This window comes from Neltuma alba, unplaced genomic scaffold, assembly GCF_004799145.2.
Source record: "Neltuma alba isolate B1F8T4 unplaced genomic scaffold, ASM479914v2 tig00013084_pilon, whole genome shotgun sequence".
NCBI classification, from domain to species: domain Eukaryota; kingdom Viridiplantae; phylum Streptophyta; class Magnoliopsida; order Fabales; family Fabaceae; genus Neltuma; species Neltuma alba.
The window spans coordinates 193,897-221,213 of NW_021637412.1; the positions used below are offsets into that span (position 1 = coordinate 193,897).

Here is a 27,317-nt window from a genome sequence, read left to right on the forward strand (position 1 = left end):
CATTTCCATTTATCTAACCATTAGTTAGCCGTTAAATTTGACTTTCAAGTTTTTGTTTTAACCAAAATATTTCTATTTAACTTAAATGTTATTAAGTCATTTATATGTATAAAAATAATTTTTGATACAAAAAAATTATAATATTTGTAACTTTTTAATACGTTGTAAATTTTTTAATTTTGATATATTGTAGAATTGCATAATTTTAATTCTTCACGAAACATTGAAACTTAAGGTTAAAATAGCTAGAAAATATTTTAAATTATCATATAGTATAAATTATGTGAGTTTAAAAAAATTATATAGATCATTAAATTTATAATTTATTTTTTTAAAAAAAATTTGCTGCAACCTTTTGTAACTTATTTAATTTGATCAATTATATACTTATTTAAAGAATTAATCAAATTTGTATTCATTTTTTTTATATTTATAATAACTAAATTACTTAATTTTCTGGCCCAACATAAAAAATAATAATTAAACAAACAACAATCTGAAAAAATAAAAATAAAATTAAGGTGAAGAAAAAAAATCTCAAATTCTTTAAAATAGTTTTAGTCAAAAAATCTCAAATTCTTTAAAATAGTTTTAGTCAAAATATAGGAATTTAATATTGTAAACAGTAAATTAGTAAACAAAAAATATTTCAACATAAATTTTAATTAAAAAAACATCTTTATATTTTTAAAATAGAAAAAAATTTACATAACTAAGGCTATTAATAAGACGAGCAGTAATTAATAAGGGGTGGGACTAGTGGAATAAAAGGTTAGAGTACCAAAAAAACTAGGAACAAAAATGAATGAAATCTTGCGCGACAGACGACCACTTTTGCCTCTGATCGACGCCATTAAAGAAGCTCCGGGGAATCTAGTTTACCATAAGAAGGGGGAAGAAGGTTTCTGGAGTATTCGTATCTTGATCTCCAATCGGGAACCCTAGAGCTCCCCGGAGCTTCAGTCATTCCTTATCTTTCAGGTACCTTAATCATATTTGGATTTAGGTCTAACACGCTGCAAGAATTATACAACGATAAGCTCGCTCAGTACAACTATTTTTGTTTAATTCTCTAAGTTATATCAATGCTATTGCACGAGCAGGTTAAACTAAATTCTTAAAATGTGTAGGATTAGTATTTCACATTTTGATATATATATTTTTTGATCGTCACTTTTAATTTAGTAGCTCTTGATAATTTCCAATCCCGACAAGTATCACGGTTTTTCTTGCAAGCTCGTCAGGACCGGAAATAGGATGAATTAAGTGAAAATGATATTATGTTGGAGATGCTTGTTCAGTCCTTTCGTTCTATTTTCGTTTTTCGCGCCTCATGGGAATGTGAGGAGAGGGATTGTGGTATGGGAACCAAGACCAACTGATCAGGCTATTGTCCTTTCATTCCGAGCTCCAGTAAACTTCAGCTGGCTTTTGAATGCTAAAGTTGATTAGTCTAGTTGTGGAGCCGTGCTGCTTTGAAGCAAACTTTTCAGTGTGCTTTTGCTCGCTTTCGCATTGAAATCCAATTGCCTCAATTTTTAACCACATTAACGTCGAGGTTGGAATATAACTACGACTGCTATTGCTACCACTTCTACTACTATGGTGATGACGACGGCATGATGAGGACAATGATGATGATGATGTGGGGCGGAGCTTCAGTTGTTACTGTTATCGATGGCTTATTGGTTTTCATACCCTTATTTTCTTGACGTTTTCCATTTCATTGTGTAATGCTATGCTTTATTTCTATATTAGGAATTTGAGGTCGGTGGAAATGATGGCAGGAATCATTATATATACATGTATTTTATCTATTTGGATCACAAAGCCCTGATGCTCTATAAACCTTACTGAGGAAGGATGAATATTGTCAAGAATGTTGCTGAACTTATCCGGAGAACTTCTAGTGGGCATGCTGGGGAGTCTCCAGGTTTGCAAGCAAAAAAAATTACCCCTCCTGTGCCCAAGATCCGCTTCAGGTAATAGGATGTACACTCTTATACTTATTTTGCTTGAGTGGAAACTTTATGGCTTCAAGAATTAGATTGAACAATGCACGATTTTTGCATTCATTAGATCATTTTGAATACTTAGCTATCTTTCAAATTTATGCTGAAGCTCAATGTATATAATCTCGTCTTTGCATAAAGGAGCTCAACTTATCTTGTTATCAATTTTTTAAATTAGTGTCTTCAGAGTGGCTCGCAAATTGGGACGGACGCCTTCTTAACATTTGACTAGAGTGTCTATTGTCTAAAAAATTCTAGAACTTGCGTAATCAGCTATAACTGTGAAGGATCCAGTTGAAACATTAATGTGCTGTGTTGAATGTATAGACTAAGACTGTTATCATGCTTATGCTAACTCAGTGAGAGCAGGTCATGTTAGTGTTTGTGAGGGAAGCACCAATGCTTGACTTTTGAGGCTGGGTTTGGGCCTCAGTATCTCCCAACTTCATACCTTGACTTCTACTCACTTTTTCTCAAGGAAAAAAAATGATACTATCTGTTCTTTTTTGCACGTCTCTTTTGTATCAATGCTAATATTCAATTTCTTGGATTTTGTACTTCACTGAGTCCCCCATATCTGACATTTGAACTGTTAGGTGAAGGCATCGATAAAGTGTGTCCAATTTTGGATCCTATTATTTGGGAAATGTCAGCCATTTTAGAGCCTTGGAATAATATTATTTTTGACCTTTTCTCTTATATTTTGTTAACATCTAAGGATCTGTTCAATATTTGCAACTTTTGCTCAATCTTGCTGTGAATTACAACAGTCTAAGCTGTTATGGAAGATGAGTTACTTTTTATGTCAACATATGTTCTTCCAGCTAAGACGTAGACTTTTTGCCTTCCAAATTTGTTAAGGGGACATGATTGTCCATACCTATAGCATTAATCCTTAGATCGAGTTTCCTGTAATTTTTTCAATTTCTTTTTCCAGTGATGTTGGTGATGAGGCAATTGTAAATGCTCTCTGGCAGAGATATGAGAAAATTGATGATAAGGTATGCTTAGATTTATTTATTGGATATGAAAGTTGTTGAAGCTTCTTGTAGCATCACGGGGTGCTCCAGTAGTCCACAGTAATGTTAAACGACTGTGTTCTGTGTTTTTCCTGCAACATTAAATGTCTGTTGATTAAATTTTTCATATAACTCACCGACCTCATTGTTTTAGGTGGAAAAAAAGCGGATGCTTCATGTTTTCCTCAAGCAGTTTCTTCTTGTTTACAAGGATTGGGCACCTGTAAATTCAGGCGCAGTACCAGAGGTTGCTTCAACTACTTTCCAATCTGCAGATAATTCACCATCTTCGGATGACCTAATTGTGGGATGCATAGCTGGTCATCCTGCTGAAATGATTAGGATATTGATCGAGGAGGTCACACAGTTAAGCTCACTGGTTACTGAGTGTAAGTTAGCAAAAAATCATAATTGTGTAACACTCGTGCAAAGGAGGTCATGGATGTGATACAACATAATATCCGTTAGCTGATGGAATCATAAGATCTATGTATTAATCAAAATGGAATTAGGTTTCAAGATATATCGACCTAAATAGTAATTAGGCCCAATAAAGTAGCAAAAAGTAAATTTAAGATATTTCTAAACAAATCAGATCCTAAATAATGAGATAGGGCATTGCGAAGTCATAAATAATAAATCCGTTAGCTAATGGGCCAATAAATGGGCTCTGATCTGGCCAATTTTCTTCTTCTCATCAAGAAATTCATTTTACTATAAAAATATGTATGAGGAATTTCATACCTTTTTCACATTCCCTTCTTCGGGAACATTAGTCTTTCACATCCGTTCAAAAGTAAAATAATTTCCAGACATATTTTCTTCGAATATAGGATAGTGTTTGGCGCTTAGAAATGATTATTTTTGCTCTTGATGGTCTGTTATCCAATAATCATTGCCTCTTTAGACCCATTCCTATTTTTATTTTTTATTTTTTTGTTTTGCAGACCCGTTCCATTTTTAATTATTTGTACTTCTGTAGTCTGCAATAATTTTTGTACCCTACTGGTGATTTCAGTGAACACCGGCATGGAACAATCACCAACTGACTTAACTGGAGCAGCTACCAACTTTTTTATTGCTTCTGAAGGATTTGCCATATTGGATGCTCTGAAAATTATCACCCGTTCATTATATAATTGCAGGGTGTTTGGATACCATGATGGTGTTCAAAAACTTACTGCTATGATGAAAGGTATCATTATACTGGGAGTAACTGTAAATTTGTCTTTTATCAGTATTTTGGTTATGCATTTTGTTTCATCATTCTTTAACCATCTGTTGTGGTTGCTTAAGTTTAGGCATGGTCTTTTTTAATCTACTAATGTAGTTTATGCATGCGCATTTTCTTGATTTTATTTCTATGGAAGGACTCCTATGTGTTTCGTTCAATTTGGCATGTTTTTCTTTAGACCATTCTAATTACAGAGTCAAGTTACAATATTGTGATGTTGTTATAGTTATAAATTCTTCATCTTGTTTTTCCTTTTCATATTCCTAATAAGCACATATCATTGGAAATATTATTTCCTTTGCATGAATTTGTTCTAGCTTCTGCGCTTGAATTTGTTTCCTTTCAGTCCTCTCTAATACATGTTATTTATAATAATGAATGTTGAACTTGAGTTTTTAACTGTATTTAATTTATTTCAGCGGCTGTTGTTCAACTGAAAACCATAAGCGGCACCTTCTCAGCTGATGAAAGTTTGTCCGACTTCACCATGGAGACCTTCAAGCTGCTCCAACAAATTCTATTATACGTGGTGTCAATAATTTGCAATTTCATTGATTTAGGTTCAAGTGTAGATGAAAAGGATGAGTTTTTGTGCGGTACTATAGGCTTTGTTTCATTTGCTGATGCTTCCATTAGCTCTTCCGATAGTTCAAGTGTTCTGTCTTCTGAAGAAAGGTCATATTGGCATCAGACAGCTACTAGTTTTGTGATGGAATCTGGCGGTCACAATTGGTTAGTAGGTAAGGTAGGCATCCATTGTTGTTCTTACATACTGTGAAGTTAGGCATTTTTGCTCCGCGGAGCTGGAAATGATAAATTGTGCATGGATTCTAATTAGTTGGTTCCCTGCTCTTGGGATAATAAGCTAAGTTCGTTTATGAAGACAGAGCGGGGTCAAGGTTTGTAATAGTCCCCTTGTCGTGTTAATGTCTGCATGGCACAGTCAGATATATATTCTTTCCTAAGAGGGAAATCAGCATGTTATTTCTGTTCATAGTGATAGTAAAGGAATAGTACTTTTTAGAGAAAAAATCCACTCGAAGTGCCTGGTTGAACCATCTTTTTAAGTGACAGCTCCAGAGTTCTTTTGTTATGAAGATAAGATTTTTTCGGTAGTAAAGTTTATAATATTATTATAACATAAAAAGTTGCCTTTAAAATCTGACTTTTCCAAATGGGCACTGAGTCCTCCACCTTATAACTTATATTTAAATATGGGTTAATACAAATTTTGGTCCTTCAATTTTGACATCATTTTGGTTTTGGTCCCTCAAGTTTTTTTTCATTTAAAACATTGGTCCCTATAATCTAATAAGAACTTGGACCATTTTGCCCCTTGAAGGACCAAAACTTGTGGTTTGAAACTTGAGGGACCAAAACCAAAATGAGGGCAAATTTGAGGGACCAAAGATTATATTAACCCTCTAAATATTCATTATAATTTTTTATCTTTCTTTTGACGAAAAGGTTAATTGGATCTTGACATGGTATGAGAGACTCATTGACTAAGTGGGAAGTATTTTGATTCTCATTGTCATTGTTTTTTTCAAATATGCTTTTGGCACTAGATTGATGAGTCAAGGTTTTGACTGATCTCTAGGCTTTGGCCTCAGGGCAATTTTTTGCCAGTGACTTGTTTTTTGAAATGGTATTCGAACCTCTTGGACCAAGCAGTCAAGTCCTTGTTAGGTTCAGTATTATGCTTTTGGTTTGATGTTGTTTGCGGACAATAATCAATCAATTTCTCAGTAATCTTGTTGATTTTCTTTATTTATTTATTTATTTTTGCAATTAACAGTAGTGATTGATGAAGAGAAAGCAAAAAGTCAAAGACATATTTATATTTTTTAAATCTGTGAAGTCTCCATATTTTCACTTCTGCTAGATGATATTCTTTACAGTGGGAATCACTATGACTATATGTTGGATCTAATGGAAATGAGTTTTTCCACATCCATGTTAAAGGAGAAATTACAAATGTGGTTTGGGCCAATAAAAAGTAGAATTTATAGGAAAAATATTGTAATTATTCTCATGCTCAATATGTTCATTTTTCCCCCCTTCAAAATGGTTTTACTACCTTCAGTCCTTAATATCAAGGCTAGTTGATTAATTTAAATAGATTGCTGAAACTAGTTAAATTAATTATTTGTAATAAATAAGTTGTTTTTCCTAAAATATTCTTCCTAATCAAGTGTATTGGCTAGAATCACCATTATGACAAGGACTACTTTGAAAAAATAGATAAAGATAAGAGACAAAGTGGATTGGTGTCTTATATTTAGGACGAAAATAAAAGTCAAACGAGCTCCTATATTAAGGAATGGAGGTAGTTTTAATATTTTAATTTTTGTGATATCTCAGTTTTAAGTTTGTCTGAGCTCCAAATCTACATTTTATCAATTCTGTCTTGTAGGTACAATTTCTGCTCTCTGAGTAGTGAATGTAGTTTTTGACCTGTATTGTGTCTTATTTGAGCTGCCTATTCATGCTGTTTATTTGTTTAATGGTGTGTCCCTGTCAGATATGCTGAGGGGCTGAGGAGCGTTGTTACTTGTTGAAGTCACTTTTTAAAGCTTCTAGCCCTTTCTAATGCCTAGTTTACTTTTATAATTTATTTTGTACTCATCAGAGCTAAAATTATCACAGAGATACTGCGCATCATTAGAAGATTGAGCATGAAAGACCAGTGGGTGGATGACTCAATTCAGTATTTGACTCTGAAAATACTTTGCTATGTCCTATCTGCAAATCCCCGAGGTCAAAATCTTTTTAAAAGTATTGGAGGACTGGAAGTTCTGTTGGATGGTCTTGGAGTTCCATCAAATTATATGAGAATGCTTTATGGCAAATCCTCTCGGGTCGATAGTTTAAGGTAATTTTAGCGAAGTGGTTTATATCAGGCCAAATATTATTTTTTTCGTTGGATACATTTGTTGGGTATGATAACTGTCTCGTGCTTGTAGTAGATATTGGAAGTTCTGCATTTTGTATTTGAGGTATCAGTACAAGTTTCGACGCTTGACTTTGTGGAAAATTACTTAATGAGAATACTTTCTTGATAAAGCCAGATGTGGTTGAATTTTATTGCATCATGATGTAAGTTTAGTTCTGTGCAAGAGAATAATATATTGTTTTGGGCTCTTCAAATTCACTCATTTCCTACTTTATTTGTATAAGTTTGTGATTACTTTTAAGAACGTATATATGACATTCCTTGTGTGTGTGTGTCTCAGAGCACATTCTGTTTTTTTAATGTGTATACCTGCATTACTATGTATTTGAGTAATTGGTTTTCATTCTTCTTGCAGGGATAATAAACCGCTACAGAAAATTTTCCAGGTTCATGTTCTTGCTCTCAAGGTCTTGAGAGAAGCTGTGTATCCTTTATTTATTGGTCATGTTTTAAACTTCTGAAGGTTTCCGGATTTTATATATACAAGAGTCTTGGCATCCTGAAAGATTCTTTCATGTGAAAAATATATGGTAGATTGACATTACTGGAGCGGTGAGACATTTCACACACACACATTTTGTAAGATCTATTCATGTCTTTTCTATTTGTTTGTTTCTCAAGTCAGCTACCTTGTGGTAGTTGGTTTATGATCATCCATATTTTTAGGTTAATTGACTTTTGTTTGTTTAATCTGTAGAGTGTTTGTGGTCTTTCATCCAGATATGATGTAACTGTAGTTGATCCTTGACGATTATACAGCTTTGGGAATACGAACAATCTGCAATTTCTTTGTGAAAATGGTAGAGTACATAAATTTGCAACTAGCTTTTGTTCACCAGCTTTCGTGCTTATAGATATGGGGCAGGAGAAGGATTTGGCGGGAAAACAGCAAAGTGGAATGCTCGATCTGGACCTTCATAATGAGAATTGTGTGAAACCTGATCTAGCTTTGGCTTCTGGTGGCATTTCCATCAGTTCTTCTTTTTCAATAGAATGGAATGATTATGCTGTTAAGTTGAGCCGCATACTCTGCTCATTCCTTCTGACTTCCGAAGGTTCAAAATTTCATAATGTCCAAGTATTTGCTGGTGGACGTCCTCTGTCAATTTCTCCAGGATATTGTAAAAAGTCAATCAAATGGGTAATGAGGGTTCTAATTGCAATATTTCCTTGCATCAAAGCTTGCTCAAGTCAGAATAAGTTTCCTTGCCATTTAAGGTATTGCCAATGGCTTACAGGAACTTTTCTTTGGGCTGAAACTTGCACTATTTTGCTTTGGGTTTTCTTTTTTTTTTTTGGGGGGGGGGGTTAACAGCACTGTGAATTATATGCATCACTACTTATCGTGGCTATAAAATTGGAATGTCTTGCTGTGTGCTAATTTTGCAACTTGTTTCGTATGATTTGTTTGCAGGGTCTTTGTGACAATTCTGCAGGAGACAGTTCTCAGAGCATTTAAAGATTTTCTTTCTACTTCACCCATTTCACTTCAAATTTTTCGAGAAGAGGGTATTTGGGATCTTATCTTCTCAGAAAATTTCTTTTATTTTGAATTAGCTTCAGGGGAAAATTCTGGTGAGACATTTGCAAACCCTGAGAAGTCTGAATTCTTTTCTGCTTCAAGTAACGTTAGCAGCATCTTAAAAGAGGGCAGGGTTAATAGTCTGCAGATGGAAGCAATTTCATTTCTGGAATTTGCTGCAATCTCTTGTGAAAATCCACACAACTTGGTTGGTTCGGTTTTCCTTTTACGGTATATTTTGCATGAAATTTTCCTTCGTCCAATGAAATGGAGACTTAGAAACTTAATCCTTGACGCATTTACTGTGAGGACTGAATAGCTCTTTTTTTTTTCTTTGAATGAATTAATAGCTCTTTTATTATTATTATTTTTTCCGGAATAGCAAGATTGGCATTGGGTTTCTTGGCAGATTATATGTTCTAATACATGCCATGATGTGTTTTTCTAAGATTTTCTGAAATGAAGTTGCATCTAAATTTCATGCACGATTTGTTACATCAAAAGAGGTAGAAAAAAGGGATATGGGTGTAAATCGGTTGATGAGGGATGTAGTGCTTGTTGTAAAGATCTACCTAAGCACTATGTCACATTTCTAAACCTAGAAATCTGTCTCATCTGCATTTGGTTTTTGCTCCAAGTCATGCACTTTTTTTCTTGTCAATTGACTTTTAGCATGCTTCTCTGGTGGAACTAAGCTTATTTTTGTTTATATGTATTCTTAATATGCCAGTGTCCAAAACTTTTATCTATTGTTTGATTTGGTAAGCAACATATTTGTGGGTATGTATATATATATGTTCTGTTTTTGTTTCTTTGATTGCATGGCTGAATTTGATTCTTTTGGAAGCCTTCTAATATTTATTTCCTCTCATTATTTCTATAGCCTGAATTGTCCGCTTTGCTGGATGTGCTTGAACGGTCTGCCTGCAATCTGGAAACTGCTAGTGTTCTTGTGAGGAGCTTGGTTTCCATTTTCCATGCCTCCCCTGAGAAAACTGTTGCTTCTTTTAAGACCCTTAGTGCAGCTTCCAGAATTCTAAAAGTTGCTTGTGTTCAAGCACAAGAGTCTAGAAGATGTGGAAAAATGAATATTGCTGGTGAGATTAGTAGCATGGAAGTAGTATTGGAGCAGTATCAACAAAAATGCAGTTCACATGAAAGCTCGCAAAGTTTGTTTAACTGTATGAAATTGTGCATGGAGCTCTATGCTATGTTTTCATCTGCAGCTGAGGATGCACGGAATTTGATATTGAATGATTTTGCATGTATTGATTATTTATTTGATTTATTCTGGGTAGAAGATTTGAGAAATGCCGTGCTCAGAGAAATACTTGTGCTGATGAAGGTATTCCTATGTTTTTGATTTTTGTTTTCACCGTGTTATGGTGTGATGAAGGTGTAAAAATCATGTTTGACCTCATGTTTATTATGTATAATATTGACTATGAATCTCGCACATTGATATTTTTCCAGATTGCACCACACTCTGAAGAAGACAAAAAAGCAAAGTTGCAGTTATGCTCTAAGTATTTAGAAACATTTAATCAGATAAAAGAACGGGAGAAGGGATTTGTAGACCTGTCTATTGATTTATTGGTTGGAATGAGAGATCTACTCCAGACTAATCCAGCAGTATGTTTCCTTTTGATTAGTTTCTCAACTAATCACAAGTTACTTTAAGACGTGCATTTAACTAGTCAACTGAAGGATTGTATTTGATGTTGTTTTGCCTCAGTACTATCAGGCTTTGTTTCGTGACGGGGAGTGCTTTTTGCACGTTGTTTCATTACTTAACAGCAACCTTGATGATGCAAATGGGGAGAAATTGGTTTTGAATGTACTTAAGACGCTTACTTGTCTGCTTGCAAGTAATGACACATCAAAGGTTCTCATCTCTCTAAATCTTTTTCCCTATCTTTTGTTGTTTATATACTTTTTTTTAAATTTCTTATTTTATTGATATCAATATTGTTTTAAATCGTAAACTCTGTGGCAAACAGTGGTATTTACTGGGTGTGATAATGTAACTCATTCTTGAGGCTCCCTACAATGTTTTGCTTTGAAGCCATGTTATATCATATGAACTTATCCTTTTTTGGCATGAACTTTGTTGAGGCTACTTTGAGTTAAAAATTTGACTTATTGATTTATTAAAAACTTCGCAGGCTGCATTTAGAGCTCTTGCTGGAAAAGGTTATCAGACCCTGCAAAGTCTGCTACTGGATTTTTGCCGATGGCATTCAAGTGAAAGGCTTCTAAATGTATTGCTTGATATGCTTGTTGATGGGATGTTTGATATCAAGACGAGTCCAATTATAAAGGTAATACAGTAGTACACAACTTCAATTCAATTTGTATGATTTGCTTGCCTTCTTTCCTCTTATTTTTGAATTATGCTACATACTGATAGCACTTAGATTGATTTATCCTCTTGATAAATTACACCAAGTGTGTCTTTAAATCTTCATTGAATGAGCCTCATTTGTTGCATTTCCTTTCTCTTTCTCTTTATTCGATTTCAGAATGAAGATGTGATAACATTATATCTGATTGTACTGCAAAAGGTAAGCTATTCATTTCTCTTGATTTTTCCTCAAAAATTTTCAATGCCAGAGTTTGTCTTTCTGGATAGTTTTTCTAATAATTGCTGGCTTTTTGTTTGATAATATAATGCCATCTGGATTATTGCTTGCTATCTTGTGATTGGGCAGAGCAGTGAGTCATTGCAGCATCATGGACTCGATGTGTTTCAGCAGCTGCTAAGAGATTCCATTTCTAATCGAGCTTCATGTGTCAGAGCAGGAATGCTTGACTTCCTTCTCGATTGGTTTTCTCAAGAAGATAATGACAGTGTAATATTTCAAATTGCCCAGTTAATTCAAGCCATTGGTGGGCATAGCATCTCAGGGAAGGACATACGCAAAATATTTGCCTTACTCCGTAGTGAGAAAGTGGGGACACGGAGGCAGTACTGCTCTCTGTTGTTAACTAGTCTGTTGTCAATGTTGCACGAAAAGGGACCGACTGCCTTTTTTGATCTTTCTGGGATTGATTCTGTAAGTCCTGCAGCTGTTGTGGAATTATTGCTGTAGAAGTTTTCATTTTGGCTTGGTTACTGTGTGTATGTGTATATATATTTATCTGTATGCTAGGAAGTATTACTTTTTCCCCCCCCTACTATTTATTTTGATGAAAGTGTGGCCACAGATAAATTGGCTGATCTTATCCGTTGGAAGTACTCCCTTCGGTCCTATATACAAGCTTCAAATTTCAGGAGGGGTGTGGTCTATTTTAAAAGTTTCAAATTTTGGTTGTCTTAACCTTTGATACGTTTTTTTTCTAATTTGCCCTTAATTATATATTCTTTCTCTTTTTCCATACTCTCTCTTATCATATTTCCCCACACATTCTCTTTCATCTTTTTTTTTTTTTTTTCCATTTATTGTAAGGGCATATTTGGAAACAAGATTATATTTCTAATCTATTTATTGCTTTTAACTAAATTTAACTAATTATTCGTAATCCGTGAATTAGTTATTTGAAGCTTATATATAGGACCAGAGGGGGTATAAAAAATAAAATATAAACTTAATTAGCTAGCCAAAAATTAAGGAAATAAAAAACAGAATATTTAAAGTTGATTAAATGATAAAGCCTGATCAAGTGATCAAGTAAAGAAACTAAGAGGATAAAAATGTGAAAAATTCAGCCCGAGTATCATCACTCCTTTAAGGTGGATAGCAGATGTTATTCATTCTCAATGGGTATCAATTCTTCAACCGTGATCCTTGGGAGTGCCTTGGTTAGCTTATCTACCACAAGAGTCGTACATTTATGGTTCGGGTTAATCTTCTGCTTGATGAAACACCTATTTCAACTTGTTTCATCCTATCTCACTTCATGGGATTTTCTACTATTTCAAGCATATCTAAGGTTTTTGAGCGAAGTGGTCAGAAAATTTACGCGTAATTTTCAGATATTGAAACCAAAGCTTTATAGGGTTGGTAGCAACAGGTCTGCTGCTTGGATCCAAAAACGGGGAAACAACTCAGGGAGAACATTAGACAGCATGTTTGCAAGAATAATATGTGGCCAACGGTTTTTTTTCACCTCTCTGAAATGGAAATACTCCTTTTGGTCTGTGTACTTCTATGCCAATGAAGTGCCTTAACTTACCAAGGTTTTAGAATATGAACTCATTTGCTAGATTTCTTTAATTTGTCTGTCATTAACATAGTCTAGTAATTACAATATCATATTCTAGTATAGTGAGAAGTGCTAATCTTGTATTCAGCCTTGTTTTAATGGATATTGGAGGTATGTTACAAGCAGGTAATACTATAAATCCAATACATGGATTATCGAGTTTGGGATGATGGATCATATCTCTGGAAATGCCTCTCTTGTTGATCATTTTGTTGCAAATTTTGAAAAACTTGTGGTTAGGATAGCTGATAGTAAACTGAAGTTAGTGGGGTTGATGTTGTGAAGTTGTCTGGCAATTTAGGATGAAGGATATTTTACTTGCCCCTTAATTGTTCTTGGCCTGACGGAAAGTGGACTTAATGAGGTCTCTCCAGCATAGCACTAGGTTATATAATACGAGCATTTAATTTGGACCTTGAATCGGAAATGGATGCAAACTTCTTGGGTGAAGTTTCTTTTCACATATTAGCACGAATTGTTTTCTTCGTAACAATAGTCTCTTTTCTCTGCTTGTAATTCTTTATGGACATTTTGATTGTGCAGTATGATCCTACTTTGTTATTCTGACTTGCATGGAAATCTCATTTCTTTCATATCCTTGAAGGGTATCATGCTTTTGACGCCTCTGCAGTGGCCTCTCAATAAGGGATTTTCTTTTTCCTGCTGGCTCAGGATAGAGAACTTCCCCAGGAATGGAGGGATGGGTCTTTTCAGTTTTCTTACAGAAAATGGAAGAGGGTCCTTGGCTGTTCTTGCAAAGGAGAAACTCACTTATGAGGTGAGGAAAATTATCCTCTAGAAACGTTTTTTCTTTTCCTTAGATTATATTGTCCTCAAGTTAGCTTTGACTTACATCTGTTTATATCTTTACCGACTCGGTTTCTTCTTTGGATCCTTTGCCTTCTTCTTCTCATGTTAGTCAATTAATCTAAAGAGACAACGTGTAGACCTGCATGTTAATTTAGTCCGGAGGAAATGGCATTTTCTTTGCGTAACTCATAGCATTGGAAGAGCATTTTCGGGGGGTAGCTTGTTGAGGTGTTACTTGGATGGTGATCTCATCTCATCTGAAAGATGCAGGTTTCTAATCACATTTTGTCTTCATCTAACATTGCAAATTCATTTTTTTTCTATTAAAACGATACTTGTTATGATGCTTTTACTTGGTCTATGTGCTTTTATTTTTCAGGTATGCAAAAGTTAATGAAACTTTAACAAGTTGCTTGATTGGGTCTAAAATTAAAATGCCTCACTATGAGGATCACACTCTCATCTCGGAATCCATCCAAGACTCGTCTTCTTTTTTTGGCCAAATTGGTCCCGTGTATTTATTTAATGATGCCATCTCTGGAGAGCAAGTCCAGAGTATCTATTCCTTAGGACCGAGCTATATGTATGCATTCCTTGATAATGAAGCTCTGCCGTTCTGTGGAGATAAATTACCCAGTGGGATTCTTGATGCCAAAGATGGTCTTGCATCAAAAATTATCTTCGGATTCAATGCCCAGGTGCTTTATGCATTTTATTAATTTTATAGAATTGGTGTATCTAAAAGTGAAGTCTCTGTAAACTAATTTGTTTCTTTTTCAGGCAAGCTTTGGAAGAATGCTTTTCAATGTTTCTCCTATACTAAATCATGCGTTGGGTAAGAAATCTTTTGAAGCATCTGTAATGGGCGAGACAGAGTTATGTTCAAGACGTTTACTGCAGCAGATTATATACTGTGTTGGTGGCGTATCTGTGTTTTTCCCTCTTATCACGCAGTGTTGTAGATATGAAAATAATAATGGAAAATCTGGAAATGCATTGCTCACACACATGTCGCAGGGGAGTGTGACTACTAAAGTTATTGAGCTTATTGCTTCTTTTTTGGATGAGAATTTTGCAAATCAGCAACAGATGCATCTAGTTTCTGGGTTTTCTGTCCTGGGCTTCTTGTTACAATCAGTTCCTCCACGACAACTTAACATGGAAACACTTTCTGCCCTGAAAAACCTTGTTAATGTTGTTTCTACTTCTGGTATGTAATCTGCAAAACTCTCTCATCCTTTTCCATTTGATTCTTTATGCTTGAAACATGGTCTTTAGTTTAAATTTCTTCTGCACACCATTTTCATTTGATGATATTTTCTAATGGTGCAATGTTATTTATTATATTTTATATTCTCTTCAGGTCTGGCAGAGCTGCTTGTTAAAGAAGCTATTTCCAGTATATTTCTTAATCCACTTATCTGGGTCTCCACAACTTATGAGCTGCAACGTGAACTCTACATGTTTCTGATCCAGCAATTTGACAATAATCCAAGGTTGCTTACTAGTTTATGCAGGCTTCCACGTGTTCTTGAGATAATTCACCTATTTTATTGTGACAATATCAAGTCTCAATTATCTGTTGGAAATAGCCCTCTTCTACATCCTATCACTGAACAAGTAGTTGGTGAAAGACCCAGTAAAGAAGAAATACGCAAAATCCGTCTCCTGTTGTTAAGTCTTGGTGAAATGAGCCTAAGGTATTTTATTCATGAAATCCATTTACAGCTGTGTGTATGGTATCATCTGCTTTCCATTGTATATTTTAATAGCAATTGCATAGTATTACTCATTCTCTGTTCAATTTTCCTTTTGAAATTATTGGGGTGCAGGCAGGACATTACTTCAGGGGATATAAAAGCGCTTGTTGCATTTTTTGAGATAAGTAATGATATGGCCTGTATTGAGGATGTTCTCCATGTGGTTATTCGTGCTGTTTCCCAGAAATCACTGCTTGCTTCTTTCCTTGAACAAGTTAATATCATTGGTGGTTGTCAGATTTTTGTCAATCTTCTCCAGCAGTATGTTCCACTTCACATTTTTTCGATTGAAATCACATATGATAAAACTGATTTATTATCTAGAATAGTATGGATAGATTAGTATATACATCATGATCAATTTTTTGTGCATTCAGCAATTCCTTCTTCGGAAATAGTGTATTTCATGTTCTTATGCTGTTTTGTGTTATTTATTTATTCTAGGCAACTTGAGTCTATTAGATTGCTGAGCTTACAGTTCATAGGGAGGCTTTTGGTTGGCTTTCCAGCTGAGAAGAAGGGATCGAGATTTTTCAACCTCTCAGTGGGAAAATCCAAATCTCTTCCAGAAATTGATAGGAAAGTGAGAGTGCAACCAATTTTCTTAGCTATTTCTGATAGATTGTTCAGCTTTCCACAGACAGATAATTTATGTGCCACTCTATTTGATGTTCTTCTTGGTGGTGCTAGCCCCAAACAGGTATTTTGGCATTATGTGGACTCCCCCCCCCTTTTTTTTTCAATTCCTAAATCATTTCCATCAAATTGGTCATATTCTCAGAGGTTTTCAATGAGTTCACTAATTTGTCGAGAGAGTGATTATTCTTTACAATTCTTATTTGACGGTCAGACTTTCTGGCAATCACTTTAAGATATTGTGGTCCACAGGTCTTACAGAGACACAATCAACTTGAAAGGGTGAGAAGCAAGGTCAATTATTCTCACTTTTTAGTTCCTCAGATGTTGCCTCTGATTATCAGATACCTGTCTGGCTGTGAGGATGCTCATGCTAGAATAAAATTAATAAGAGATCTTCTTGAACTCCTTGATTCAAATCCTTCAAATATTGAAGCTTTCATGGTATGGCTATATAATGTTTGCCTTTTTACCAGGTTGATAAATTTTTAAACTGTTTTCACAGTTGCTTCTATTGTGAGTAGGAGTACGGTTGGAATGCCTGGTTGTCATCGTCTTTAATGCTTGATGTATTGAAAGACTACAATATCAAGGCAATAAGTCAAGTTGGCAGTGAGGCAGATGAGGTGCACGTGGTTAGGAATTTGTTTTCTCTAGTTCTCTGTCACTATATGCATTCCATAAAAGGAGGCTGGCAACTGTTGGAAGAAACGACCAACTTCTTTTTGTACTCTGACAAAGTACGGTGGGAATCTGACTGCACATGGAAATTATATTATTTTAATCATGCTAGAAAGTTGTCAAAATCAATCTGATATGGTTATGTTTAGCATAGAAGATTCTACCTTAAAGTGATGGTTTGACTTCAAAACTTGTCTTTTGTAGGGTGGTAATTCATACCAATTCTTGCTCCGTGATATATATGAGGATTTGATTCAGAATATGGTGGAATTGTCAGCTGAGGATAATGTTTTCATCTCACAACCTTGTCGGGATAATATGCTGTACCTTCTGAGATTGGTTGATGAGATGCTGATATCTGAAGTTGATAGTATACTCCCGGTATTTCATTTGCCTGCACTTTTAGATTATTTCACTTGTCTTGATAAAATAAAATACATTTTAAAACTATGTGAAATTACAAAATGAAAAACTTAGAAGATGGGCATAAAATCATCATATCAGTTGTGTCATGGCACTGTGGTTCTTATATCTTGAGGTGTTAGGCCTTCAGCTAATTGCTTTTGTTGTTGAGCCACGGCAACTAACTAGCTCTTTTTGCAGCATTAGATGCCCAGTATGAGTATTATAAAACTATATGGATAGATGATTTGAGGATACTAACCTAGCCATTAACTGATAAGTAACGTGATAAACTGGTCATTCTCGCTTAGAATGTGGCATGATGACTTCATTCTCACTTTACAACATTTTTGGACTGTAAAGTTAACTTTATGCTTTGTCATATGGCATAAAAACTTCATTACTGCACTTGATTATTGTTGTTGTTACGTGACTTGATGATGATTATACTTGAATAGTTCTACCGAGTGTTTAACCAGTGCACTTGATGATTATTGCGCTTGAATAATTAATTTAATGTCAAATGTCGTTTGTAAAATTTGCATTCATCTATTTTCTGTTTATATAGCATATTTTTAGCATTTATTTTCATATGACTGCGTTTCCTCACGGAGGCGTGTTATCTAGTGCTTCTTGCATAAGGCACTATATGGTCTGGTGTCTTAAAGATGCTGTTTGCATTTGTCTGCCGTAGAATTTCAGCTTTTTTGTTCTTTTCATTTTTGCTTTTTTCAAATAAAGAAGGAATTATTGAAAAGTGAGCCCATTCCACCCAATTAATTGATATACACTCACAACCATCGCACTATCACAGCATTGACCTTTTGTTTTATCTTCAAGAGCCATTTTGCCCGGGGAATAAGGACTTTTCCAACCCTGACTATTTCTAGAGTTACCGGAAGTACCAAAGAGCCTGTTCGGAAGTCTTGAAGCTGGAAGTCTTAATTGGAATAGCTGATGAGGGTTCCTTAGTACTTCATGAAGAAACTCTCACACATCAAGAGATAGCACTCTCTGAGATCCAGCACTCTCTGAGATACTTGAACCTTAGATCATTTTATTGTTACGACGGGGCTTTAATAAAAATTTGCTCTTCTCATTTCTCCAATGTGCTCAAAGATAATTAGATTGGATTCAGGAAGGGGAACACAAGTTGGTGGGAATCAAATATTAATCTCTACTTGGTTTACTAAAGGCGTTCTATATATCTAAACATTTAATTTTAGTATTGGGCAGATGTACGATGGTCTCTTTATGCCTGCAAAAACACTATGGACCCTCATTGATCGTGCAAAGCCTAGCATGGTCATGATTTTTACTCAATCCCTTTGTTCAAGGGAGGTTTAGGGATTTCTTTGAAACAAATAGGAGATTTTTATAAAATCAAGAGCTTAATGCGAAGTTCTCTGGTACCATGTGAATAAACTGTGTCAATGCTTCTTTGTCCTAAGTCTTTTTCACTTACTGAACTGAGTAAAATACAATTGTATATATAGTCAAGATAGTCGGGTATCTTGGCTATATTCTGATAGATCAATGGGTCTGGGCCTTGAGCTGAAACCAAAAAATATCTATGCACTAACGAGAGCATCTGAGGGAGCTTGAATTATTATTATTTTAGTCTAAAAAATGTTTGAAAGTTGTATTGTTGCAGTATTGAAAGTTCTTATGATACCGTGTATCTTTTGTTTCTTTTCATACAGTTTATTGGAAGTGCCTCTGATTTTCACCTTACTTTGGAATTGGAACATCACAAAGATTATAGCTCTGCCTTAAAAGAGGTTATGCTAGGCGATGATGATGAGCAAACATCTAGGTATTGGCATTTTGAGCCATCCCCCCACACCCGCCCCCACCCTGCCGGCCCCCCCCCCTCCCCCCAAAAAAAAGAAGAAGAAAAAATAAAAGGAAAAAGAGATGCTGCATGGAAGTACATTTTTAAAAGTTTGGTTATTTCATCTTTCAGAAAATCGCTGGATTGTAAGCAGTCAATACCAGAGGAAGGTGACAAAATTGAGGAAAAGTGGTGGAATCTATATGACAGTTTATGGGCTGTTATTAGTGAGATGAATGGCAAGGGGCATGGCAAACTATTACCCAAATCATCATCGTTTACAGGGCCATCATTAGGTCAAAGGGCACGTGGTTTAGTTGAATCATTGAACATTCCTGCTGCAGAAGTGGCTGCTGTTGTTGTATCAGGTGGGATAGGTTCTGCATTGGGTGCAAAACCTAAACCAAATGTTGATAAAGCCATGGTTTTACGAGGAGAGAGGTTCCCAAGAATTATTTTTCGACTTGTAATCCTATATTTGTGTAAAGCTTCCCTTGAAAGGGCATTGCAGTGTGTCCAACGGGTTGTTTCACTTTTGCCTTGCTTATTGACTGCTGATGATGAGCCTAGCAAGGGTAGGCTGCAACTTGTCATCTGGTAATATCCCTTTCTAAACACGCTTGAGCAAGTTTATAAGCTTGAGTCTAAAGTCCAGGGATTTGTGTTTCTGTTATTTTTCAATTACAGCCAATATGCAATTATATCAAACTTAACCTGGCGGAGTCTAACTTTTATTTGGAAGATGTCAGGGCAATGCTTGCTGTTAGGTCACAGTATGGATTATTGGATGACGGTGCTCGATTTCATGTGGTATCACATTTCATTCGTGAGACTGTCAACATAGGAAAATCAATGCTTGCTAGTAGCATGGTGGGCAGAGATGACTCTTCAGATCCAAATAGCAATTTTAAAGAAACAGGATCCATTCAAAATATAATTCAAAAGGATCGAGTATTAGCAGCGGTATGTTTCAAAATTTTGCTTCTTTTTTCGTTTATTAATTTCTATATGTGATTATTCTTATCAATATATTACAATATTATTATTTATTATTGCTTATAATCATATTATAATGATTACATTGGGAAAATGAATCATTTGGTCCTTGCAATTTTAACTCTATCAAAACTTAGTCCTTAAGTTTTGACTCATTGTAGCATAGTTTTTATAGTTTTGACTTGGTTAAAATTCAGTTGCAATTCAGTTTTTATAGTTTTAACCATTTGAGATATTGGTTCCTGCATTTTAGAAAATCAAATTATATATTTCCCAAAGCACGGGGACTGAAGTTTTAATTGGTTTAAAGTACAGGGACTGAGTTATAGTAAGTTAAAATTTGGGTTTAAGTTGCATCAAATGAAAGTTTAGGGAATGGGTGACTACTAAGTCAGAACTATAGGAATCAATTGATTAATTTTTCCCAGAATATTTAATGCAATACAATTTCTCATTGAGTCTTTAAGATATATAGATGTATATAAAACCTGTAAGAACTTGTGTTGCTCACAAGTCATTAACAATGTGGCTCATTGCTCAAACTATTTAGCGCACAAGATCCACATCTAATTCGTACATTATTTATCATACAGTATTGTTAAAACTATTTACAAGCATGATTTTTAGTCTAGTTTGATTTTTCCTAAGCCAGATTCCTACCAAGGAACTTGAAGACTTGAAGTTCAATATATTTCTAGGAAGCATGCTAAAATTTTATAACTTGATCCACCTTTATCGTTGTGTTGGCTAGACTTGTCTGTCTGGCTGAAATTTCTTGTTCCATTCCCCGCTAATCTATATCACTCTCGTGTTGTACAGTTGACCATTTAGTAAATATGCTAATATGCTGTGTTCTATTATGTTACTGTTTTTGGCTAAGAGCTGGCATTTGTGCCGTGATATCTCTGATTAATTATATTAGAATGATTAAAAGGCTTTAAATTTCTTTTGGCATTTCCCCTAACTCTTTCCTTTTTCCTGTTTGCTTACATGTGATATCTGATGAACCTTTTTGCATTTCTCTTTAGGTTGTGGATGAAGCTAAATATATAAAGACAATTAAAACTGACCGAACCCAGCAGATGCAGGAACTCCAATCTAGAATGGAAGAAAACTTCTTGGAAGAATCTAGTAGCAAGAAAGCTTTTGAAGATGATATACAAAATAGCTTGAACTCCATTCTTGCTTCAGTTGATGTCAAAAGAGCTGAATTCCACCTTACTTGTGAGGAAGAGCAGCAAAATGTGGCTGTATGAATGATGTCATTCATTTTCTATTTAATGAAATTTTTGTTGCCCCTGGTTATCCTGGTTACAGTTGCTATGTGTTTCGTTACTATGTCCATAAACAAAGTTTTCTTTTACAGGAAAAATGGATACACATGTTTCGTTCATTAATTGATGAGAGGGGTCCATGGTCTGCTAACCCTTTTCCAAATCATGTTGTAACACACTGGAAACTTGACAAGACTGAAGATACATGGCGCCGTAGGCCAAAACTAAGGCAGAATTATCATTTTGACGAAAATCTGTGCATTCCACCTTCTGCCTCTGTCAGTGGATTAGCCACTCCTGTCACTGAAAATAATCCTAGTTTTGTGGGACATATACCTGAGCAGATGAAGCAACTTCTGCTCAAAGGAGTGAGAAAAATAACTGAGGAAGGAAGCTTGGATTCTAATGAAACCAATAGTGAAATAAGTGGAAAAAGGATATCTGTTCCCCTTGACCCTTCTGAAAACACATCCTCTGACTTACTAAAGGATAGTGACAAAAAGGATACTGTGCAAGAACGAAAAGACAGTTTCTCTTCGCCAGAAGCAGAAGCTCAAAGTGAGGTACGTGTGGACTCAGAACGTTATCTTTTATATTATTTGGAAGGAGAGTGTGCTAGTGTATTTGATCACATATAATTACTGTTCTTAGGTGCTTATGTCTATTCCATGTGTTCTCGTAACCTCGAAGAGAAAATTAGCTGGGCATTTGGCAGTCATGAAAGATGTTTTGCACTTTTTTGGCCAATTTTTGGTTGAAGGTACTGGTGGATCATCTGTTTTTAAAGACTTCCCTGCTTCAAGCAGTTCAGATCTGACAAAGTCTGATCCAAAGCAAAGGTCACTGAAGTGGCCGGTTTCTGATATAGACTTTCAGAAAGGAATATCAGTTACTAACAGTAAAATAATAAATGGAAATGCACCTGTTAAACTTATCAAATGTGTCAAGCGCCACAGAAGATGGAGCATGGCCAAGGTTTGGTTTTCATTGGTTTTTCTATATGAAGCTTTCTATTGTTATTCTATTAAAGATTAAGGTGCAAATCTATGCGGAAAGTTTTCACTAAGGAGCACTGAGCACCTAGATTTGCCCCAAAAGTTTAAAATCGTTATAATTTCCCTACCGTTAAATATGGTCATGGTCAACATTAACTTTTTAATGGAAGGAAGCAAAATTGCTACAATTTTAAACTTCAGAGGCAAATTTACACACACAAAAATTTCGGATGTCTAGTGCTCCTCAGTGAAAATTTCTGGGGTAAATTTGCACTTTAACCTTTTTATTAAATATTGGTATCTGATTATTTCTTCTCTGATGATTCATACAGATAAAATCTGTCCATTGGACTCGGTATTTGCTGAGATATACTGCAATTGAAGTTTTCTTCAGTGATTCGGTTGCCCCTGTATTTTTGAACTTCGCATCTGTGAAGGATGCGAAAGATGTAGGAAACTTAATTGTTACTACAAGAAACGAGTATTTACTTCCCAAAGGAAGTAGTAGGGATAAAAGTGGATCCATTGCTTTTGTGGATAGACGAGTAGCACAGGAGATGGCGGAAACTGCCAGAGAGAGCTGGAGGAGAAGGGATATAACGAACTTTGAATATCTAATGATTCTCAATACACTAGCGGGGAGATCTTATAATGACTTGACCCAGTATCCTGTTTTCCCTTGGGTTTTGGCCGACTACTCATCAGAGGTTCTTGATTTTAATAGATCGGCAACCTTTCGGGATCTCTCTAAGCCTGTTGGAGCACTTGATACCAAACGATTTGAGGTCAGTTTGTCTTACTGTTTTCATGTTTTGTACCATATAAATGAAGTTCTTTTCCTATTTTCTGACTTGCACCTTGGTGTGCTTCTTGCATTTAAGGTGTTTGAAGATAGATATCGTAACTTCTGTGATCCTGATATACCCAGGTAATTCTCGGTCCTGGTCTTGGAGCTTAGAGTAAATCTTTTGTGATATTTTGTATTATTATTATTATTATTATTATTTAATTTTTCTCATTCATACTAGTGCATCTTTTGGTGCAGTTTCTACTATGGGTCTCATTACTCTAGCATGGGAATTGTGCTTTATTACCTTCTTAGATTGGAGCCCTTTACTTCCCTCCACCGTAATTTGCAGGTATCCTTATTAAGATTTGGCCCCACTTGATGTGAATTTTTAGTGCAGAAGACAAGATGAATATGCTTCGTTGTTGTGGTTGTTGTGTCCTTCTCTTGGTAGTTCAGCATGAAATTTCTTGTAATGATTTTTCACGCTGTCTTCTTTATCATGTCTTAATCAAATATGTTTTTCCCCAAAGATGAGAAACTGCTCCATTTTAACATAGTTTTGGTTTATTATTTGAGGGATTCAATATTTCTGACGTGCAAAAGAAATTGGACTGTTCTTTAGTGATTAGTATCTTTGTAGAGAGAGAGAAGTTACTGAAGAGAGAACTGGATAAAAACTGAACACCACCCCCTTCAATCAAAAGGAAAGAAACTGAAGGAAGATTACTAAAACTCTATAACTCATTGGAGCATCCATGTGTAAATCCGTATTGCGTGCCCCCAGAAGAAGCTTCCACTCAAATCTACAAGGGGGCTATGAAAGAAATTCCTTCCCGAAGTTGCGGAGGAAGAAACTTTAATTGAAAACTTGCATTCCATTCTAATCAAATAGCCACAATCCTGCAGAATCAGCACACTGCCTTGACAAATTGTGATACTATTGGCATCTTCTTGACAAATTAGATTGCATTAGATCACATCACCAATTGCCTTTTTGAACTTCAAAAGAAGGCACTTGCTGCACAGGTAGATCTAGTTCCGAAACCACTGAATCTGTGATGAAGTTGTGGGTTGAATCACTATCAACAGAATTTAGCAATTGTTTGAACCCAATAGATCCCTGGAGCGTTATCATGATATTTAAATTCTTCCCCTATATCGTATGAAATTTTGTCCAGGTCTGTGGGAGGTTCTCACAGGGAATCTGTTGGCCACAGTTCCCTGTTATGAACCATTCATTGCAGAAAAAACACCATCCTTTGTCATGCCAAGGCTACCGATTAGCATCATATGATAGATGGGGCTTTCCATTTGTACCTTGAGTTGTTGCATGGAGTGGGGTAGTGTTGGCTGCTGGTGATGGACGTTCTTGTGCAATCTGAGGGACAGATGAATTGGGCCAGTGTATTTGAGGAGTTTGGGTGATGGTTTACTTGATTTGAGATAGGTTAGACTTCAAAGTCTGGCCTCATGCCTTATACAAGGACCTGGCCTCTTGAATCCTCACGAGCTTTTCAAGCCCCCTTTAGTATGCTAAGAAAGATGGCTAATTTTAAGTTTTGCCAATTTGGATTTTGGCAGCTTGGGTAACTCCATCTTATTCTCTTGTGCTGAACCTCTTTGCTTAATATTACTTAAATATTCATCAATATTCTAAAATTCAGTGGGGTCATGAGTCTCTTGTAAGACTTTGACTAGTTCTTCTCATTGTTGGAGTGTATGCTTGCTATTAGTCCAAGAGCATAAGTCAAGCACGTGCCCTTCTAAATACATGGCAGCCATTCATCTTTCGACTTGTCCAGTGTTTGATGGTACCAAAACTATTTTTTAACTTTGAAAATTTAGCTTCTTTTGCCTCTGTCAACAAATTTGAGGAATTTCATCTTGGTGTTATTCTATCAATTAAAGCCACCAACGACCATCCAATTTTCCTCTTCTGACCAGTTTTCATTCTGAGCTCCTAACTAACGTCTCCTTGTCATGCACTGCTACTCTGTGCTTTAAGGGCTTTGACTTTTGCTGCTTAGAAGTCAAGGGTGTTCAATTTGGATGGGATGGAATTAGGGGGTGTTTGGATGAAACCAAACCATGGTTTGGAGAATAGTTTCTGGAAAAAATAAATTTTGTGAAAAAGTGATTCTGAGAAGTGAGAGTGTTTGGATAGTAGTTATCAGAAGCACTTTTTATATGTACAAATTATTAAAAAAGTATAAGTTAATATGATAATTACATAAAACATAGATTGTATGATATATTTTATTTTGAAGGAATAAAATTGTTAATAATATATTTTTTACCAACATAATTAATAATATATAAGATAATGTAATTCACAAATAATTAATGTGTATATTTATTTATAAGATATAAGATTAAATATGTTTATAAAAAATTAATTAAGGGGTGTTAAAGTCATATTATTGTTGAGATTTACTCTAATAGGCACAATCATACTTTCCAATTTGAGCCAAAAGCAGAATGGATTCATTTCTCTCGAAACCATGGTTTTGGGTTCCAAAATCATGGTTTTGACCCAAACCATGGTTTCAAATAATTTGTGCTTGGTTGGGTGATTTTTTTCCCAAACCATGGTTTGGGTCTCCAAACCATGGTTTGGCCTGCTATCCAAACAGGCCCTTAATTGTTGTGCTATAGGATTAGGGGTTGGGAGATTTTAGTCAAGCCCAATTAAGTGCACCAAATCAACAAATATGTCAAGATATGATAAGATATAACATAAACCATATCAAATAATTGATTAGTTTTACGGAATATTTTGAACAAGTAAAATGCATTATTGAGCAATTGCTTGATGTATCTATTCCTTTACCGCTTTATGCTTTCTCCAGTTGCCACTATTTGTGTAAACTTTTGATTTATCATTAACATGTTATATATGGAAGACTAGAATTTTAAATCTCCTGTGAATGGGTGTTTTGAGGATGGCCTCTAGTCTTGAGTCTGAACTGAGATTGGATTCATCCACCTATGTATTGTATGTCCTCTGTTTTCCAAGTTGCTTTTCTAGGTTGGCATGGTATGAACTCCATATCTTTAAGTTCTATTTTTTATTTTATTTTGTTTCTCATTATGACTTGTCAAATAGCCTGCTTCTTTGTTTCTTAATCAACTTCTATTATTATTTAGGTGTTTTGTTTCTATTCATTGTCTGTATTGTAATTCATTGTTGATTTTCTCTGATTAGGGTGGCAAGTTTGATCATGCTGACCGTCTTTTCCAAAGCATCGAGAGCACGTATAAAAATTGCCTTACGAATACTAGTGATGTGAAGGAGCTAATACCTGAGTTCTTTTACTTGCCTGAGTTTCTTGTGAATTCGAACTTCTATCATCTAGGAGTGAAGCAGGATGGTGAACCTATAGGAGATGTTATTCTTCCTCTGTGGGCAAAGGTATGGAAATATTTTGAATCATTAGTATGCTACAGAAAGACTCCATCAAATTATTCTATCCATAAATGGTAAAATGATCAATAGTAAACTCAGTATCTCTATACAGTGTAACTGTTATTCGGGATGTACCATAATTAACATTTGAATTCCAATTAAAGATTTTGGGGTTCCTTTCAGTCCAAGAATCTTTTCGCCCCTTTTCTTTGTCTAGAATATTTCAGGAACAAATAGGATAGCATTTTTTTTTTGTTGGTCAATGAGAACTATGACGTTATTGAAGAGTAGAGAAGAGATAAACAAGACTGAGGGCAAGAAGCGAATGGCCTTATAACCTAGCTCTCTACAAGTAAGAGACAGATGTTAAGACGGTTGTGTAGGCATGCAGGAAAAGATAACATTCATAATGACCATATAAGAGGAAGAGTTGGCCTGATGAGGAAATGGTAGAAAACCATTTAAGTTGGTTTGAAAATGTACAATAGAATGCCGTTGGAGGCATCAATGAGGATGGTGGAGCAGACAATTTTGAGTTTTATGAAGAGGGCTAGAGGAAGACTAAAGAGAATAATTGATGAAATTATTGAATGGACTCTTTTGGTTAATAATTTATTTAAAGATTTAGTTGTTAAAAAAGTTACCGTGGTGGCGTCATCTATGCAGCTAACCCCACCTAGTGGGATAAAGCTTCTTGTTGGTAGTTGGAAGAGTATGCTGATTTTTTATAGTAATTCTTTTAGAATAAAATGAACACCAAACTTTTAAGAATTAAAAACATGAT

The 27,317-nt window shown here is 35.3% G+C and overlaps 1 protein-coding gene and 1 long non-coding RNA gene across 2 annotated transcripts in view; one reads left to right on the forward strand and one right to left on the reverse strand.

Annotated features, from left to right (window-relative positions):
* Window positions 1-22,317, reverse strand: LOC114734309 (uncharacterized). Its single transcript, XR_003739148.1, has 3 exons — window positions 22,265-22,317; window positions 8,488-8,494; window positions 1-13 (listed from the first exon to the last, which is right to left on the reverse strand). It is a non-coding gene; the product is annotated as an uncharacterized LOC114734309 (long non-coding RNA).
* LOC114734307 (BEACH domain-containing protein B) overlaps window positions 818-27,317 on the forward strand; it is a 31,727-nt gene continuing 5,227 nt past the window's right edge. The window contains 36 exon segments of the mRNA XM_028921917.1: window positions 818-981; window positions 1,788-1,982; window positions 2,950-3,013; window positions 3,186-3,420; window positions 4,050-4,226; window positions 4,685-5,005; window positions 6,915-7,140; window positions 7,577-7,645; window positions 7,981-8,439; window positions 8,636-8,951; window positions 9,627-10,088; window positions 10,217-10,375; window positions 10,479-10,628; window positions 10,909-11,064; window positions 11,266-11,307; window positions 11,455-11,799; window positions 13,554-13,727; window positions 13,869-14,029; window positions 14,139-14,457; window positions 14,540-14,969; window positions 15,123-15,459; window positions 15,592-15,780; window positions 15,964-16,219; window positions 16,408-16,599; window positions 16,680-16,895; window positions 17,041-17,217; window positions 18,942-19,054; window positions 19,205-19,669; window positions 19,822-20,035; window positions 21,097-21,318; window positions 21,435-21,905; window positions 21,994-22,317; window positions 22,670-23,122; window positions 23,219-23,265; window positions 23,383-23,476; window positions 26,333-26,539. Coding sequence (XP_028777750.1) covers window positions 1,864-1,982; window positions 2,950-3,013; window positions 3,186-3,420; window positions 4,050-4,226; window positions 4,685-5,005; window positions 6,915-7,140; window positions 7,577-7,645; window positions 7,981-8,439; window positions 8,636-8,951; window positions 9,627-10,088; window positions 10,217-10,375; window positions 10,479-10,628; window positions 10,909-11,064; window positions 11,266-11,307; window positions 11,455-11,799; window positions 13,554-13,727; window positions 13,869-14,029; window positions 14,139-14,457; window positions 14,540-14,969; window positions 15,123-15,459; window positions 15,592-15,780; window positions 15,964-16,219; window positions 16,408-16,599; window positions 16,680-16,895; window positions 17,041-17,217; window positions 18,942-19,054; window positions 19,205-19,669; window positions 19,822-20,035; window positions 21,097-21,318; window positions 21,435-21,905; window positions 21,994-22,317; window positions 22,670-23,122; window positions 23,219-23,265; window positions 23,383-23,476; window positions 26,333-26,539 — 8,361 coding nt within the window. The 5' untranslated portion in view covers window positions 818-981; window positions 1,788-1,863.